The sequence below is a fragment of the Lissotriton vulgaris genome, chromosome 1_1, assembly GCF_964263255.1.
Source record: "Lissotriton vulgaris chromosome 1_1, aLisVul1.2, whole genome shotgun sequence".
NCBI lineage: Eukaryota > Metazoa > Chordata > Amphibia > Caudata > Salamandridae > Lissotriton > Lissotriton vulgaris.
The window spans coordinates 554897075-554917157 of NC_141685.1; the positions used below are offsets into that span (position 1 = coordinate 554897075).

Genomic DNA, 20083 nt, shown 5'->3' on the forward strand with positions numbered 1-20083 from the left:
ATGCCCCACAAACCTTAAAATTCCAAACTATTTTACTTGTAAAAAACATTAGTAAACATGTCCGCCATCCAAAAACAGAAGTTGATGTGCGGTCCTAAGAAGTGCATGGTGAAGGTTTAGAGTTCCTCTAGTTTACATTTTTGTCTAACTATAGCATCACATTAATCTGCTGTTTTTTTCTGTAAATTTCTAGGTTTTTAAAATGTGAAGTTATATTTTATTACCATACCTATGTAGGCCTACGCCACACTGCGGACAGCTTTTTTTCTGCAGGCACCAAATGGTTAGGACAAGGATATGCCAACTTCTAATAGTGCCATGTTCAGAATTGTGGCTTAAAATCTGACTTTACCATTGAATAGGATTTAAAATTACAATTCCTCAGACACCAGGAATGACTTTCTAACTGCTTACAATCAAATGTTATCACTTATTAAGTGCAATAAGGTAACCCAATGTTATCTTATTGGGTAGGCCTTGAAATAATTAAAAACACATTTAGAAATGTTTAACTACCAGCACATGTAAAACTTAAAAGCACATGTCCAACTTATTAAATACAATGCAACCTGTCCTGAGGTCTGTTTCAGACCTCTCCTGGGATTGGCTTAAGTGTATTAAAAAGGAAGGTTAAGGTCTGGCAAAATGATTGCCTGGTCAAACTGGCAATTAAAGGCTGCACACACAGGCTGCAAAGGCAGGGCAGAGACATGTTTAAAAAGCCTACTTAAGTGAGTGGCATAATAAGTGCTTCAGGCTCACTAGTAGCATTTGATATACTGACCCTGGGTACATGTATTCCAACTTTACTATGGACTAAATGTGCCAATTGTATGTAAACAAAATTTACAATGTTTAAAGGAGAGAGTTTGAGAACTATAACACAGGTTAAAGTGCGCAGGGTTCTAAAACCAACAAAAAACGGGTTCAGAAAAGAGGAGAGGTGAAGGCAAAACGTTTAGGGGTGACGCTGCAGAAGACCAACACGACTTCCCCCAAAATAAAGCCAGAGTAGACTAACCCCTTCGCTGCGGGGGTAATTCCCCCGCTGTGCTGGGGGGCGCGCATAGCACCCCAGTGTTCATGACGAGCTCAGCTCGTCATGAGGCACAGTGCTCCTGTGCTCATGACGAGCTGAGCTCGTCAAGGCCGCACCCGTTTTCGTGGAACGTTCAGCACAGCAGGGGAATTATCCCCACGTGTGAGCGTTCCACGGCTCATGACGAGCTCAGTTCCTCATGAGCACAGGAGCATCATGCCTCATGACGAGCTGAGCTCGTCATGAGCATTCAAGGTGTTAATCAAAACCTTGAAGGGCTTCCCTGCTATGACAATAGAACTGGACAAAGGCCATCTTTTGCAGTGACACTTGTCATTTACAAACCACTCTGAAACCAGTTGGTTTCCTCTTTCTTCACCCTCCTTAGCCACTGGATTTACACATAGGGAACCTTTCTCTTCATCTGTGCACCCCATCTTTGCATCTCATAAGCTAAACTAGTTCACATATGCTTACCAGTAAGCACACAGCCTGACCATGGACAACAAAGTAATGTGTCCCATTCCGCCTCCTGGATCAGACATCTGTACCTAACCCAAGGAAACTTCTGTCTGCACAATAAGGACAGCAACCAACAGAGGTCACTGACAGCTGTCAGTGTCAAGAGCAAGGCCGAGGCCATCCACTGCCAGATGGAAGCTCCAAGTGAGGACATTGGGCAGGCCTCATTTCCAGCCTTTGGGCTGGAAATTAGTTTCCTAGGATCTCTTGAGGGTTCTATGACCTCTGAGGTTTCTCAGAGCGTTGGGCAACATACTTGGGTGATCGGCACCCTACTTATATTCTCCTTCCCACCAGTACAGGGCTGGTATCCTGCCACTGTACGCCAACCCATAGTCTGTACCCTGAGACTGAACTGGAGTCAGGAGTGAGCCTTTCCTTCCCCTGACCCGCAATAAGGCCCTCTGTAGTCTCACTGTGAGAGCAGTGCCCCCACAAATCTAGACCTTCAGGGCATCCTGAGTGGCTGTCCCTCCTGCCTCTTCCACTATTGGTAGCAACTAATTCCCCAGAATGAAGGCAATGGGCCTCTGGGAACAAACTATGACCCCAAGTACTTCCGGCCCACTCGTAGCATTTAAATTACATGCCCTGGATACATGTAGTGCCACTTTACTAGAGTCTTACAAGTAAATTAAATGTGGCAGTTGGGTGAAAGCCAATTTTACCATGTTTAAAAGAGAGAGCACAGGGCCTTTAGCTCTGGTTTACAGTTGTAAAGTGAGTAAGAGTCCAAAAGCCAACAAAAAAGGGTTCAGAAAACGTGAGGGGTGCAGGCAAAACGTTTGGCGTGACCGTGTAGAGAGGGCCAAGTCCAACACAAATTTATTATTTCCATATGTTATTTTATAAAATTACACAATGCTATGCATTTGTTTTGCCTATGTTTTGCAATTTATTAAAATGCCAGCTCTTTAACATCAAGCATTACAAAGTATCTTAATGTAGCTGCATACATCAAGTACGAATTAGGTCAGTTGTGTATGAATTCCAGTGTTTAACTTGCTTTAATATTAACCATATGCATTTCTAAATTTGATACCGTAGTTCAGGTTTAAAGAAGCAAAAGATATACAACAGTCAAAAGGATCCAAATGGGACATGTTTACTTCTTGCTTCACAGATAGCTTGTCTGTTTCTTCACAGCCCGGGAAAGAAGCTAGAGACAGGTGATGTATCTATATATCTATCAGCATAATACAGACATAAAAATATTACCAGAATATATTATTTATAACAACTCAAATTTAATAACCATTGACTAAATCAATATGTCTCGCTTTTGTTGAAGATTGTTGTGATGTGAAGGGTTGAAAGAGAGAGAAAGGTCCATTTTATGTCTCTCCTACAGACAGCTTTAACTATCTATTGTCATCACAAAACACCACACCACACAGCTTATACGTACATGCACAAAAAAGGGCTTTTGGCAGGCACTGGGGCTTTCAGCTGCTGCTACTGAGATTTGGCTGCGTTAGGCATTGGCTAAGAGGAATAGCTCAGACTTAAACTCCCAAGAAGTAGTACTGACGGGTTCCTTTCTTCAGTTTTTGCTGCGGTCCTTACTCCTGCCAGGTCTGTCTGGACGGTGCCTCCATGCATCTCTTGCTGTGCTCGTTTATACTGCAGCAGCGTCTTTCATGTGCCTGCCTAACGGGTGCTCTCTGATGACCCTGCAAGCTGTTCCTTTTCCCCCGTACGACTCCTTTCCATATGGGCCGGGATGCCCGCCACCTCTCCCAAAACCACTTCCCCATGGGAGGAGACAGACACAGGTTTAAACTTTTGGAAGGCGGGGGGGGGGGGGGCCTCACGACCCCCCCGGCCGTATTTATTAAAATATGAAACAAAATGTAAAACTTTAAATTAAAACGTTTCATGAATCATGTACAAATTCAACTTCAATTACATTTCGATGAAGACAAGTTTTTAGGCTAACCTTAACAAATTTCTAATACAAAGTTTTCCTAGCCGAGTCTAGCATCCTGAAAATGCATACCATTCTGAATTTGTACAACCTAGCATTAAGGGCCAACGGCAAGGTCTTAACTGGTGTCAGATCCCTATTACCAAATTCCCGCCCTCACGGTGTGAGTGGCGCATGCGCAGAGGACTTTACCCTCGCAGCCAACTGTAACTTCCCTTGTCGTGGGGGCCCCCTTTCACTCGACGCCATCTTAAGGTCGTCCGAGTTCCCGTGCGAGGTATCCATAAGAAGGACAGCGTGGATTTCCCCCCTTCCCCACACTCTCTTCCGCCGGAGCGGATATCCGGCCCCCGGGAAATTCGTGGGAGGGGCATATAGCCGTCTCCCCCTGGGAGGGGCCTATGGTCGTCTCCCCCTGGGCGACCCATCCGTAGTGGGTGCCGCCCCCCTGTGGGAGGAGCCAATGGCCGCCTCCCCCCGGGCGCTCCCATCCATAATGGGTGGCGCCCCCCCTAGGGACCTTGAAATCACTGCTCACCGATCATGACCTTACCGCCCGACCAAAAAATAAATACGACAGTTGTTTTACCTACTAAGGAAAGAAAATTCTGCCTAAATCTGTAACAGCTTGACAATTCACCAACTTTGACATTACTACAAAGGGAAAAAAGTCCTAAAGCACAAAACACCATTTTTATTGAATCCATTCCTATACAATTCTACAGAGGAAAAAAGGCCTATAAGCAAGTATTCAATCAAAGGCATACATTCACGATGCAAAATTGACTGTATCTTTTTATTACATTCAAATAATCAACGAGAGAATTACTTTATTCCACAAACTTTGCAACCAGGGGCTGGTGGGTGGGTCAAAAAGTGCAGCTTGTGGGGGGCGTGGCTAGCAGCCAACGATGGCGGCCGCAGCTTAGGGAGGCTCCCGGGTAAAGGCGGCTTTCCGCATCAATCCGCACAATTATCCTGATTTACTCCGGCTACAAAGGGTGGACCGGACCCAGAGACCGTGCAGCGAACGTCTCCAGAACTTTCCGGTGCGGCGACAGTCCGAACCAGCACTTTACCGCTGGCCGACGACGGAGGAGGAGCCGGGCCTACACGCGACCACGAGACCACGGAGCCACAGTTTGGGCGACCCAGCCGGAAGCGGCCTGAAGCCGGGGCCGAGGGACCGGAAGTGTCGGCTCATCAATTGCTTCCTTCCGAAGACCCGCGGAATCTCTCCGCAGCGACCAAAACTCGTGAGCCCACTCTACAATCACCTGTTGACCCTCGCCGGGCGTACTAAGCGCTGCCAGAGACTCGGAAGACGACAAGTCCTCGAGGCTCGTCGCCGCCACTACCCGGCGAAGAAGACCGGGAAAATCACTGTGCCGCCTCGACAAGAACTGCACCATGTCGCACAGAGGCCCCAAAAACACAACAACCCAGGCCAAGCTGGATAAATTTGCGTACGACAGACGCTCGCCCTCACAGGAACAGCGCAAAACCGTTGGAGGGAAAATCGCGGAGGCCGAGGTGGTGAGGAAAGCCACACTGGACGATGTCCTGGCGGCGCTGGCACAGGTACAAGAGACAGTGGGGGCCACGGCGACTGAAGTCACCTTAATCAGGGCGGATCTGCAGAAGATGAACGAACGGGTCAAGCAAGTCGAAGTGGTCACGAAATCGCTGGTCGAAGATGTGTCCGAACTGCAGATTGCTATGGAACGCCTGCAGACGGACAACAAACTACTCAGGGACAAACTGGACGACCAGGAAGGTCGCTCACGACGCAATAATGTCCGTATTCTAGGCGTTCCGGAATCGGAAGACACTGGGGTCCTAGACCTGTACGTGGAAGATCTGGTAAAGACTCGACTCCAGCCTAACGGCCTGTCAAACTTTTTCTCGGTCGAAAGAGCCCACCGTGTTCCGGGAGGGAAACCCAGGACCGGGGGCCCACCGCGACCAATACTGGCGAGGTTGTTCAATTTCCGAGACAGGGACGCCATTTTGCAGGCTGCAAGAGTGGCGCCGACCATTCAAATCCAGAACTCCAAAATCGCTTTCTTCCCGGACTACACAGCGGAGGTGTCGAGGAAGAGAAGAACATTCCTGGAAGTCAAGAAAACCCTACGGGAGAAAGAGCTACCCTACTCAATGATATTCCCGGCCAAGCTACGGGTGGTAGCGGACAAAAAAGTTTGGATTTTCGATTCTCCCGCCGCGGCCCGGGATTGGCTGGAAGGTTGGCACACCGTTGGACGACAGCGCAGGACGAACAGACCGGAGTCGGATCGCAGAGGAGGCAGCAGAAATAGCTCGCAGGCATCTGGGCGTGTGGAGGGCGCAGAACGCTCGCCTTCCCATGGATTTGAAGGGGGAGGCGAAAATGAGTGACTCCGTCGGCGGCCATTGAACTGAACGAGTTCGCCAATCACCGGCCACACTTTGTGTTTCACAGCTGCACGTTGACTCTGGCATGGCAACCCCGAGAGCCTACAAGGGAGCCGCCAACCCGGGGAGACGCTCTCCCCCTTACACGCAAGTACTCTGGTTTTGGGATGGGTAAAGCACTCTGCTCAGTTGGGGTGGCGGGCAGTTGACGGTCCGTTAAGCAGGGGGGCAGGGAGGGGGGACTGTTTTGAATGGTTTCTGTTAGGAATGTGCACAAAGGGTTGAGGACATTGTTTCAGGGCTTATGGAAATCGGGAGACATTGTTGAGAACAGACAGTGACACTATGCCCCCATGAAGATTCTGAACGCCTCGCTGCGCGACGACGCAGCCGATAGACCAGTCTCATCTCTGGGGCGCTACAGCGTGTGTCTCATACTCCCCGATGGCTAACAATACTGTACAGGCAGGGGGATTGAACCCCGCTGATGCACAATGCCCACCACTGACCTTGATGTCCTGGAATGTGAGAGGCCTGGGGGACAAGGTAAAACGGGGATTGGTTCTAACTGCTATTAAACGCCTGCGGCCTACTGTGGCCCTACTGCAAGAAACACACCTGGTGGGAGGGGCTACTAAAGCCTTAGATAGGCGAGGTTACAAAATGTGGGCACACTCTGCATTCACGTCCGGCTCCAGGGGGTCCGGCATTCTCGTGCAGAAAAACTCACGATTCCTGCCCCTGTCCACCAAAACTGACGACCAGGGCTGTTTTGCGGCCGTGCAGGGACAATGGGAGGGGAAACTCTTCAATCTAGTGTCAGTGTATGTTCCACCGGCTTTGCACTCAGTCCACCTCCCGAGACTAGGGGACTTCCTCTTAACTCTCCCCGAGGGTGAGATAATTCTGGGGGGGGACTTTAATGCTGTCTTAGACCCACAACTGGATAAATACCCCGCTCCAAACCGGACTGGGGGGAAACATATTTCCGACGATTCACCACGGCCATGGGCCTGACAGACATTTGGAGACACCTACACCCGGGCATGCAGCAATACACTTTTCATTCCACGGTGCACGGAAGCCTGTCCCGTATAGATTACTTCCTGTCACTAGGGGAGGCCCTTTGCCATGTGGACACCTCGGTGATTCACCCCAGAGGTATTTCTGACCACTCACACTGACACTTTCCCTACAGACGAGAGCACGTAGGCGCATTTACCCCATACATGCATCTTATCTTAAGGTTCCACAGGTTCGAAAGGCACTCAAGCACGCCACAAAACACTACTTCCTTGAAAACGCACAGTCAGTGCGTTCCCCGGCAACGCTTTGGGAGGCCTATAAAACAGTTCTGCGGGGCCAAGCCATTAACACCATAACCGGGCATAAAAGACAGCAATCGCAAGATCTGGCCGACCTGGAGATCGCTTTGCGGGAACGGACCGAGGCTCATGAATCCCACCCTTCTCCCTCTACCCTGCACGCACTCACTCTCCAGCAACAGCTCTACAATGACCACCTTTGGTCGGTAGTTAAGGGTCACATCACCAACACTCAGAACAGGGTCTACGAAGTGGGGGACAAGGCGGGGAAGATGCTGGCGTGGCTCGATAAGCGTGAGGGCAGCTCCAGGGGGATCCAACGTCTAAAAGACGAGCAGGGGATGCCACACACTGATCCGAGACGTATAACAGAACTACTTGCGACCTATTTTGAGCAAGTGTACACCCCGACACGTCAGATTACACCTGAGGATGCCAGGGCACTCCTGGCGCCGATTGAGGTCCAGACCCTATCACCAGAGGTATCGAGCGACTTGGAGGCAGACATTACAGCCGACGAAATTCAGATGGCCATTATGGCACTGAACCCGGGCAAGGCTTCAGGACCGAACGGGATACCGGTAGAATGGTATCAGACGATGCCGGACACCCTCAGCACACACTTGTTGGGGATGTTCAAGGACTGTCTGGAGGGGGGCTCCCTTCCACTAGACCAGCGTGTGGCGACTATTGTGACAATCCCCAAACCGGGTAAGCCACCGGAAGATTGCTCCTCATATCGACCCATTTCCCTCTTGAACGCGGAAGTGAAAATCCTGGCCAAGCTCCTGGCACAGAGGATCCTGCCCCATCTGTCCTCGATTATACACCCGGATCAGTCTGGGTTTATGCCGCACAGGAACACAGCTCCGAATTTGCGGCGACTGCATGGTGTCCTGGCCAGATCTGATGATATCAACGCGCCGGCGGTGATCCTGGCGCTTGATGCCAAGATGGCATTTGACCTGGTGGAGTGGGAGTACCTCTTCGAAACGTTGAAGCGTATGGGGTTTGGGCCTCGCTTTCTGGCGTGGGTCAGACTGCTGTACACGGCCCCAGTGGCCCACGTGGTGGCGAATGGCCATATTTCACGCACTTTCCCGCTGGGGAGGGGCACACGACAGGGTTGCCCTCTATCACCACTACTGTTTGCCATCTCGCTAGAGCCCCTGGCGACTCTCATACGAGCCTCTCCCCTCCTCAAAGGTATACCGGGGACCGGGGGTTGGGAAGACCGCCTGTCCCTATACGCAGATGACATGCTGCTGTATCTGACAGAACCCGAGGAAGGGATACCGGCCCTCTTGCGCATTTGCGACACGTACGGCAGGATCTCTGGCTACACGCTAAACTGGTCTAAGTCGGAGTTATACGTCTTACGAGGTCCGGCTCCGACTCTCGACGATACTTGCCCACTACGACTGGCGGGATCATCCTTCAAATACCTAGGCATTTACGTTACTAAGGACTCGACAGAATTCACAGACAAAAATCTAAAGCCGCCCTTAGAAAGGCTCAAACGCGATGTTGAGTTCTGGTCCGGCCTGCCGCTAACACTCCTGGGTCGGGCAGCACTTTACAAGATGATGGCGCTGCCGCGCTTTTTATATGTCCTTGAGAATTCACCCTACCCTATGCCTCCCAAGTTCTTTCAGAAGGTAGCAGCACTGGTCTCCAACCTACTATGGGGCGCCCTTCCGGCAAGAGTGGCACAATCCAAATTATGCAGGGACTGGTACAGCGGAGGCATTGCGCTACCAGACCTAAAACTGTACTACTGGGCAGCACACCTCAAACCCATTAATCAATGGATCCACGCACCACATACCGAGCCGGCATTTCATTCAGACAGGGTACAGTTGGGCGCGGAAGGTCTGCTGGGTCCGCTGTACGATCGCCGCAAAATACGGACTCTGGTCGGCCCCACCAAATTAACTGTGCAGATATGGCACGCCGCGACGGCAGCACTAGGCTGGAAAGGGACAATCACTAAGATGACGCCACTGTGGGACTCCCGCGCACTGGGCAACCTGAGGAACACCAAGGGGTTCACACAATGGGACACGATAGGTATCTCCACGGTGGGAGATCTGTGGGAGAGGAATGAGGTGATCCCCTTTGCCCGCTTGAAAGAACTCTATGAGCTCAACGACAGGGAACTCTATAGGTACATTCAGGTCCGCCATGCCCTGCTTGCGGCCATCCCAGCCGACACACCACTGCCAGAATCCTCACCCTTGGAGGATCGCCTACTCACAGATTGCATGATAGAGCGGGCGACGTCCCTCATTTATCGTAAATTACTTAACAACTCCCCCGAACCCACATCACACCTAAAAGAGAAATGGGAAGGGGAGATTGATGACATGGATGAACATGAATGGAATGAGGCACTTGGGTCCCCCAAAGAAGTAGGCATTTCAGCACGCATGCGACTGGTGCAATTTAAGATCCTGCACAGGGTTTATTATACAAGGACAATGCTACACCGCATACACAGATCGCCGCATCCCTACTGTCTACGAGGGTGCGGGGAGGAGGGCACGTTCTTTCACACCATATGGGACTGCCCCAAGATCCAGGAATATTGGAAACAAATACTCCGTACACTCTCACAGACGCTAGATCACTCTATACTACCCAACCCGAGAAGGTGCTTGCTGAACATTTGGGAGCCCACTGACTTGTCTCGTCATGAACAACTCTGGGTCACAGCAGGGCTAATGGTAGCGAAACGTGATATAGCGCAGCACTGGGGAGCGGTAGACCTCCCAACAAAATCCCAGTGGTGCCTGAACATGGATCGTGTGATGTTAACCGAACGGGCAGTGTACTCCAACCGAGCCTGTCCGGGGAAATGGAATAAAATATGGCTGAAATGGAACGAATATAGAGGGGACATCTGCGAACCCTTACGGGAGGATGATCAGGATGATTCCGATGATGAGGTTGAGGAAAGGTAATTTAGACGGGAGGTAGGAGTGGGATGGAGGCCTTGATTGTGGCGGGAGGCCTCTTACTGGAACCTAAACTGAGGACTCGAGGGGGGGGGCATAGGTGGGACGCAGAGGCATGCATGTATGGAACGGGGATGCAGGATCTCCATGCTCCCAAGGAACATCTGTAACCTGAAATGCACTGATTCATGCCGGACCGTATTGTCATTCCTACCTGTTGATGTTATGTGTTTGTTATTTTTCAAAAAAAAAAAACGAAAAAACTCCATCAAAACCTCACTTCCTGCACTGAATAATTGCTTAACAGGCACTTTTACTTTTTCAGTACGCCTCATTATGACTTTAATGTAACTATGACTTTAATATCCGTTTTACTGAAAACATTGTATGCAATGATCCTTTGATAGCGGCCGGCCCGCAGGGTTGTAGGCACTCCGCTGTGTACTATGCAAAGTGCAATAAAGGTTTTGGGAAAAAAAAAAAAAAGTGCAGCTTGTTCCCCAGAGGGCTCACGAGCGACGAGTGGTGCAGCCTTCAGAGCACAGGAACAAGAGGAAGCTTAGTTGGATTCCCGCACTATTTATCCATCTGCGGGAGGGCGGGGGCCCGCCTCAGGTACGCCCATCCGTGCACGGACTTCCGGGCGGGTGTCTAGGCCAACCTCTTCTGGGCGGGAGGGGCGTACTCCAGCTACGCCGCTTCGGGCATACCAGCCGGGACACGTCCCCCGCCCACAATGGTTTCCCGGGGGATCGGGGCACCCATCCATACGTTCGGGGGGACCGAGTGGTCTCCCCTTTCCATATGGGCCGGGATGCCCGCCACCCCTCCCAACACCACTTCCCCATGGGAGGAGACAGACACAGGTTTAAACTTTTGGAAGGCGGGGGGACCTCACGACCCCCCCGGCTATATTTATTAAAATATGAAGCAAAATGTAAAACTTTAAATTAAAATGTTTCATGAATCATGTACAAATTCAACTTCAATTACATTTCGATGAAGACAAGTTTTTAGGCTAACCTTAACAAATCTCTAATACAAAGGTTTCCTAGCCGAGTCTAGCATCCTGAAAATGCATAACATTCTGAATTTGTACAACCTAGCATTAAGGGCCAACGGCAAGGTCTTAACCGGTGTCAGATCCCTATTACCAAATTCCCGCCCTCACGGTGTGAGTGGCGCATGCGCAGAGGACTTTACCCTTGCAGCCAACTGTAACTTCCCTTGTCGTGGGGGCCCCCTTTCACTCGACGCCATCTTAAGGTCGTCCGAGTTCCCGTGCGAGGTATCCGTAAGAAGGACTCCCCCCCTTCCCCACACTCTCTTCCGCCGGAGCGGATATCCGGCCCCCGGGAAATTCGTGGGAGGGGCATATAGCCGTCTCCCCCTGGGAGGGGCCTATGGCCGTCTCCCCCTGGGCGACCCATCCGTAGTGGGTGCCACCCCCCGTGGGAGGGGCCAATGGCCGCCTCCCCCCGGGCGCTCCCATCCATAATGGGTGGCGCCCCCCCTAGGGACCTTGAAATCACTGCTCACCGATCATGACCTTACCGCCACAGGCCGGATAGTTGACCGACTATCCGGCCCCCCCACACCTCCTACAGGTCATGTCTCCTCAATCCCACTAGCCACGCTACGAAGTCTCCTCTGAGTAAGTCATTCCCAGGCCTGGACAGATGCACCCCATCATTCAAATAATAGTGATCCCCCCGAATACACCCATGAGGAATGCTTTGGAGATGAGCGGAGCGAAACAGTTTCTCAATCTTGTTGTTGACCCTCTTTACGGAGTGGTTCAATGCTGACACAGACAAACCCCCCCGCCATATTCTTCTGGGAATCATGTGGGACCCGACGATCGTACACCCAGGGAGCCTCTTGGCCAACCAACTGACTGCTGACAACATGTGCTCAACTAACACCCGTCTTCCCAGTCTCACCAAGTCATTGCCTCCCACATGCACTATGATTACAGATGGCGGTGACCTGTGCCGCCCTAAGAGTTCCTCCACAAAATTTTGCAATTGGTCAATACAGAGGCCTCCCTTCCCATGGAAGGTCACCCTGAACCCATATTCCTCAGATGCGTGAATCGCATCACCTGCCTTGAATATGTCCCTGGCACGTCTCACGTATGAGTGGCCCACGACCCAGACCACTTGATCTCCAGTCAGTGATTCCTTCCCGCTGGTCAGATGGTGTTGGGCCGATCCCAATTTCCGCCCCGCGTTACAGGCTCGCGAAACTGTAATCCAAACAAAAGACAACAAGCGTGAGTGCATTTCATCAGTCTTTTACAACATGTGCAGGCGCACATACCTCTTGAAACAATTCGAGGACCAACGGCCTAACTGTTTCACCTCCTCTGTATGCAGACCCCGAGCAGTAGCCTCTGTAGCGGCCCCTCTTCTGAATGAATGGGTCCCAAAATCACACGGGTTCAAGCCTGCCGCTGCAATCGTAATTGCCAGCAACCTCCGAAATTGAAATCTTGTCAACGGGGTGCCGTCCTCGTGTCTAACAGGGTCCCCCCCCATGTTGTCAACCTCTGTTTCATGTAGGCCTCCAAATACCGTACCGGACAACCGGGGTTCCCCCGGGCGCGCTGCAGCACCACACTACTCCCCAACGCCTCCTGGTCTGTTTTTGACCTGGCTATCGAGATCAGCAGAGAATCCCCCCTTACTTGGACATGATCCCTGCATAGACCTCCCCCCACATCCTTCTTATTCTTTGCCACTAGTTCACTTACCCGCATGGCCCCATAGAATGCCAATGCGAAAGCCGCTCTGAACAGTATTACTTCACTGGGCGAGGAGCATGTCTCATCCAGCTTCGCTAGTAATGTGGACAATCTGTCTAACCCAATCGGGTGCCTTCTATCCTGTCTGCGACCCTCCAGGCGCTGCCAGCTGCGGAGAGCCTTCCTGACTAAGAAGGAGTTCGTCGGGTCCCGTGTCCCGTGGAGCTGTGCCATAAATTATATGGCAGCCCTATACCTGTTGGCAGTTGCCGCCGACCGGCCTTCCTTATGAAGTGCCACCAGAAATTGGAGCAAGGACTCTTCCCGCCCCCAGCTATGCTCCCCTACCGGCCCTAAAAAAGGCGCAGTATGAACGGAACGCTCCTTCATAAGCTTTCCTCGTCCTGGGCGCTAAACTGGCTGCCACGAGGTCTTGTAGTCCGGGGCACCGATCTGCCATAGTGCTTCGGGGAAAGGTGCCGCCACTAGTTCCGCTGTGGGTAGATAACCCCTGAAAGCCTGCATGTTTGAACGAGAGAGTGCATCAGCTGCATTATTCAGTACACCCGGCACATGTCTTGCCCTGAATTGTACATTCAATCTCATGCATCGCAATACAATTTCTTTCAACAGTCTTAAAATCCATTTACAGCGTGCAGCCTGGTGATTAATGCACTCGACCACTGTCATGTTATCTGACCAAAACACCACTGAGCGGTCCTTAAAGTCTTCTGGCCATGCCATCAGAGCCACCCAAATGGGGAATAGCTCTAAGAATCCAATGTTACCTGTTAGGCCGCTTGTGTGCCACCACGCCGGCCATGTTTGCGCCGACCACCGGTTTCCAAAGATTGCGCCAAATCCCGCGCTCCCCGCCGAGTCGGTCCACAAACCTAGTTCGTCCGACGAGGCTGGGGGTTTGTTCCACACCACTCGACCGTTGAAATCCGCCAGAAATGCCAACCAAATGAGCATGTCCTGGCGAACCTCTGCCGACAGTCTAGTGCGGTGGTGTCCTTCTTTAAGGCCCACCATAGCCTGTGCTATGGAACGCGAGAAAGGGCGAGCCATCGGCATCACTCTCAAGGCAAAATTAAGCTGACCCACTGTCTGTTGCAACTGGTGTAGGGTCACCTTTTCTTTTCGGAGACATTGTACCAAGGAAGCCCTAAACTTGGCCACCTTCTCAACCGGCAGACGGAAACACCCCTCCTCCGAGTCTAGTTCAATACCCAGAAACTCGAGTGAGGTAGATGGCCCCACCGTCTTACCTGGCACCAATGGGACCCCAAAACCCCGCATGAGCGTGCAGAAGTCCTGCAACGCCTGCGCACAGTCCGGAGAGCCCGCTGGGCCCAGGAAGAGGAAATCATCCAAATAGTGCATCACCTGTCTATGCCCTGTGGCCTCGGTGAACACCCATTCCAAAAAGGAGCTAAACATTTCAAAATAGGCACATGAAATCGAACAACCCATGGGCATGCATTTATCCATGTAAAATTTCCCCTGAAACGTGAATCCCAGCAGGCGCTGGTCTTGAGGGTGTACCGGGAGTAACCTGAATGCAGATTCAATGTCTGATTTAGCTAACAATGCACCAGGGCCCAGGCGATTCAACAGTACGACTGCGTCATCGAATGATGCATACCTCACTGAACATACCTCGGGGTCAATAGCTTCATTTACCGAGGCCCCCCTAGGGGCCGACAGATTGTGGATAAGTCTATACTCCCCCGGGTCTTTCTTTGGAACCACTCCTAAAGGAGAACACACAAATTCCGCAACTGGTGGGCCGCCAAATGGACCTGCCACTCGCCCCAAGCTAACTTCTTTCGCTATCTTTCTGGCGGCCACCGCAGGGTTGTGCTGAATAGACAGCTGGTTTTTACAGGAAGGGCTCCCCCGAAAATTGCCCGCCGGGATCCTGAAGCCATATAAAAAGCCATCCCTCAAAGTCCCGGCGGACGCATGATCAGGGTATCGGTTCAGAAGGGGTCAAAGCCAAGATATCAACGGGCGAAGATGTTTGCTTCCGAGGCACCGCATCAATCCTGCTTGGATCCCCCCTTTCCTCCTGCGCTATTGGCTTTAGATCGGCAACTGGCTTCCGGGTGTGGGGAATTCCCACAGCCCGAACATGCGTGCTGGAACCTACACGTTCCCTGAGGCCTGGTACAGGTTCCTTTGTTAAATCCCCAACAAACCCCTCGCTTGCCTCCATTCCCGCCCAACCTGGGCTGGGAATCTCCCCCGGCGCTTGCCCGAAAGGGCTGTGACGGCTTCTGCTGGAATGCCCCAGAGCCACTCGTGCTTGGTCCCGAAGTACCCGCCGGTCCCGGCAAGAGCTGAGCATGCCATGACACTGTATCCAAACAATCCCATGACAAGGCCTGATTAAACTCCTTTGCTTTCCTAAAGGCAACATCGTAACCCTTCCATTCATTTCCCCCATACATCGCATGGAAATTCATGATCCTGTTCTGATAACATGCTAAGTCAGTCAACACTTCTGGTTTACGCTCCCCGATAATTGCCGTGAAAATAGAAAAGGCCCTGACCCAGTTCACCATGGTCTCATCGACCCTGAATTCCGCCATCTTGGCCCGCCATACGCTGGGGTGCCATAGATCTTTCTGGGTCTTTGCGTATTCTAACTCACGATGGTCAGTCAAAAGCGAAAACATGTTAATATACTTGTCTCCCCACACCATTTCTTTTGTAACCATGGGAATATGTTGCGACAAACTTTCCCGCCTTGAGGGTACTGGGTCCTCCCCCACCAATGGCAACGCTCTCTTACCGGCTTCAGCCGAACTCCCAGCTGTGTCCGTTGTCTTCATCCGACCGTCAGCCGTGACCCCCGTCGCCATCTGCGGGGAAATAGAAGGTACATTCGCTGTCCCGGCATCCCTTGACTGCCGCAACTGCTCAATAATTAATCTGGCTTCTTCAGCCGGGTCTCCCGCAGCCGCTGATCCCCCTGCTCCCTTCTTTAGCCATGGTAATACCGCTGCTAACTGAAGTGCTAATTCTGGGGGCATCTGGTCATCCCCCAGTGGCGTGATCACCACGGGGATTGGCAAACCCCCGTCCGGTCCTGGTACCGGGCTGGCCGCCGGCGCGACGGGAATGTCCCCGCCGGGACTCGGTGGAGTTACTACTGGGACTTCACTAGGACCTGCCCTCCCCTTCTTTTTCTTACCCTTATCCCCCGGGGCGATGTTTGGCAAGGCCGGTCCTATGACCCTTTTAGGCCGCCCCGAGGGAGCATTCTGGGCCTCCATCTGCTTCCTGACGGCCGCTAAGCCACGACCGAGCTGGTCAACTTTACCCAACTTTCGGTTCATCACCGCTACTTGGTTCACCAATGTGCGCAGCATTCTTTCCATCTCGGAGCTCTTTCCAGATTTCTTGCCAGGCATGACTTCGATCACTCCGTCCGACTTGACTCGCAAAGGTGACTCGATCTTCCACACTCCTGATACTGAAAGAGAAAGACAAAGATTACAAGTTCTCAAAAAAGTGCAGCTTGTTCCCCAGAGGGCTCACGAGCGACGAGTGGTGCAGCCTTCAGAGCACAGGAACAAGAGGAAGCTTCGTTGGATTCCCGCGCTATTTATCCATCTGCGGGAGGGCGGGGGCCCGCCTCAGGTACGCCCATCCGTGCACGGACTTCCGGGCGGGTGTCTAGGCCAACCTCTTCTGGGCGGGAGGGGCGTACTTCGGCTACGCCGCTTCGGGCATACCAGCCGGGACACGCCCCCCGCCCACAATGGTTTCCCGGGGGATCGGGGCACCCATCCATACGTTCGGGGGGGACCGAGTGGTCTCCCCTTTCCATTCACGCATTTAGTGGTTGCTCGTACAGTTGTCCTCTTCCTCAGGGCCACACCTCACTATCTTGGGCCTGGCAGGCCCTTACTTGGTAAATCAACAGCTTTGCAAACAGAATCTGTTCGAGTGCGAAGGTGCACTATTCACAAGCCCCTTAGGGTGCTACAATGTATACCAATCGTATCGGTCTTAATACAAGTTTTTACCATAAACTCAAATAAATTAAAGCAGAGAAACTGCAGCTTGCATCATCTGTCATGCCATCATAATTCAAACCTCATTATAGTCAAGCAAGAAAGTAAACAAAACTACAAATATTCAGTGTATTACTTTTTAAATAAAGTTTTAAACAAGAGAAACATAAGCATGAAATGCTGAAAACAGTGTAGAAAAATGTAAATAAATCACAAGAAATAAATACATCTTCATATACAATTCTTTGTATTTGAAAAGCTTTCGTGATTCAATGCTTCAGTGGAGTGAACAAAATCCCCCAATGCATTTCGGTGAAGCCACCTTCATCAGGGTAACACTGCAAAAATATATATGTGCAATTACGTTGCTTTACATATATTCGAAGCATAGTCAATGATGAAATACATTTGCATGCAACGGACAAAATACTACAAGAAAGTAATGTATCAAATCAATTAGTATATAGGGTTCCGCAGATAAAAAATATGTAAATAAATTATCAACAGCAGAAGTACCACGGTCAAATGCCCTGTTTGTAGTGCTTCTCAATGCGTGCTATTTTCAATAAGACACGTGGAAAAATATGTTGTCAAAAAAACGTGTAGGGTTGTATCGTGTGCATTCCGAAAATGATCATGTGCTCAACATGGTGCCAGGAAAGGAACCAACACCATAAATATACTGAGTGAAGCCAAAAGGGGAGAGTAAGATTTTGTCCAGTGCATGCAAATGTATTTCATCATTGACTATGCTTCGAATATATGTAAAGCAACGTAATTGAACATATATATTTTTGCAGTGTTCCCCTGATGAAGGTGGCTTCACCGAAATGCATTGGGAGATGTTGTTCACTCCACTGAAGCATTGAATCACGAAAGCTTTTCAAATACAAAGAATTGTATATGAATATGTATTGATTTTTTGTGATTTATTTACATTTTTCTACACTGTTTTCAGCATTTCATGCATATGTTTCTCTTGTTTAAGACTTTATTTAAAAAGTAATACACTGAATAAGAGTGTATCTTTGTTGTTTTTTTTACTTTCTTGCTTGACTATAATGAGGTTTGAATTATGATGGCATGACAGATGATGCAAGCTGCACTTTCTCTGCTGTAATTTATTTGAGATTATGGTAAAAACTTGTATTAAGACCGATACGATTGGTATACATTGTAGCACCCTAAGGGGCTTGTGAATAGTGCACCTTGGCACTCGAACAGATTCTGTTCGCAACTTTGTTTATTATATTTACCTGACAAGGGCTAGTCAGGGATCTCCTAGGGTCGCACCAACTGTTTATAAGACCTTTTGTTAAAAACAACAAATATACAGGCAAATGCCTTTTTGAACAAAGAAAAAAGAATAAAATCTAACAAATAGGTGTGCAGGTTAGCAATTCTTTAAATCAACAGCTTTGCCATAGCTGCCAATGTGTGAGATTGAGTATGTGTGACATTTTCATGATTTCAGTGTACCTATTGGTGACATTCAATGACCAAATGTTTGACACCTAGAGTGGCACATTCTCATGAGCAAAACCAAGCAGTGAAGTCCATTACACATCCATTCTACATCATCACACATGATTTTACAGCTCCTTTGCCTCGACAACTGAGCTGCTTACAGTGCCATGGACAAATTATCAAATTAATTGGTTTCTCCGAAAAGTCAGAGTAAAATTGCCGGGTCATTATACCTTGGCTACTTAAACAGCTTTAATACCAACTTAGAAGTTACAGTACTACCACATTAGTATGCTGTCAACCTCAAACAGAACAATGACAGACATCACTGACTTATTCTCTCAGGGCCGGCATCAGCACTGGTGGTGCTCGGTGCTACAACGACCGCCTTCTCCACAGAGTCCCTTACTATCATACTCCACCAGTGCACCTCATCTCTCTACAGCCTCGCTCTTACATCCATTTAATTTGTTGTTGAGCTCTACTCATACCAATGTAAGGTGTTAGAGCACTCTACTTCACACACACATTGTGCAGAGACAATGAATCATACATGTCTAAATCTGTCTAGGAAATAATACATAACACAAAGAGGATTACAAGGAATCGTGTAATCTTTACTAGTTGATTATATTTTAATTTTTAAGACTGTTTGGCTGGTGAAAGCACTGGTATATGCAGTTAAAATGAGAGCATGCAGTAGGTACAAACATTACATAGTAATGTGGTGTAATCTACTGTACTGCTTTGTCTTTTAGAAATAAAAGTACATCCTGAGTCGCTTCAACCATCCCTTCAAAATTTAGATTTGTTGAGGGGAGAGGGTTTGTTTGTGAATTAAATAAATGATGTATTATTTTTTGTATAGATTTGATGCATGTGTTTCTGTATTTTGAATATTGTTTTGAAGTTCAGATTGACTGCTGAAGCCAGGATCCACAGCTACCAGTAGTAATTCCGGTTAAGAACCCTTTATGTAACCATTTCAGAATACAGACGAAGACAATGTCGACGTTTAGGGCAGGTGTTCACTGACATCGCCGACAGTAGAAAAGACTTTGATGCACGACAACATTTCATTCACCATGTCAGGGTTTTAAGTGGGATGAAAAAACTGGGGGTCTCTCTAAGGGGCGTGGTCAATGTAATTGAGGCTGTGGCTTAAAAACACTTAAGCTAAAAATCTGTGTTTAGTACAGTGTGCCGCCCGACTTGTGTTTTGCTGTTCCTGTCCTTGCCTCTAGATATATGATACAAGTCACATCATACCTACAAGTCAGGACTATTAGCTTTGTCAACGGTTGCTAGTTGCATAGGATAAATAAGCAGCAACTATGGCTTGTATATAATATTGAAAAAGCTTCCAAGTAAAGCCCTGGTGACACCACGACAATGTTGCTGGTCCTGAGTTTCAAAAAGAGATGGGAAACCCAGAGAGAAAATGGCTCTCTTTAAGGGATTTCCCTTCCTCTACAATGCTCACCACGCTCACATCGATGTTTCTCGCTGCCACTGCAGTCCGGAAAAAATAAATGGACCACTTGTGCCAGGGCACAAAACAGAGCCCGATAGTGAACCATCCGTTTCGAGGCACCCTTAAAAAACTGCTGGTGCTCAGACCCGGTAAGACCCAGCCCACTTAAAGCCCTGCACCACATTATAAATAAATTCATGCTTA

The 20083-nt window shown here is 49.7% G+C and overlaps 1 protein-coding gene across 1 annotated transcript in view; it reads left to right on the plus strand.

Annotated features, from left to right (window-relative positions):
- The window catches only part of HFM1 (helicase for meiosis 1), a 2890879-nt gene extending 2888145 nt beyond the window's left edge, over positions 1 to 2734 (plus strand). The window contains exon 37 of the mRNA XM_086925623.1: positions 2609 to 2734. Within this exon, the coding sequence (XP_086781749.1) occupies positions 2609 to 2734 (126 nt within the window). The remainder of the gene's footprint in view (positions 1 to 2608) is intronic.
- Positions 2735 to 20083: the final 17349 nt, after the last annotated feature.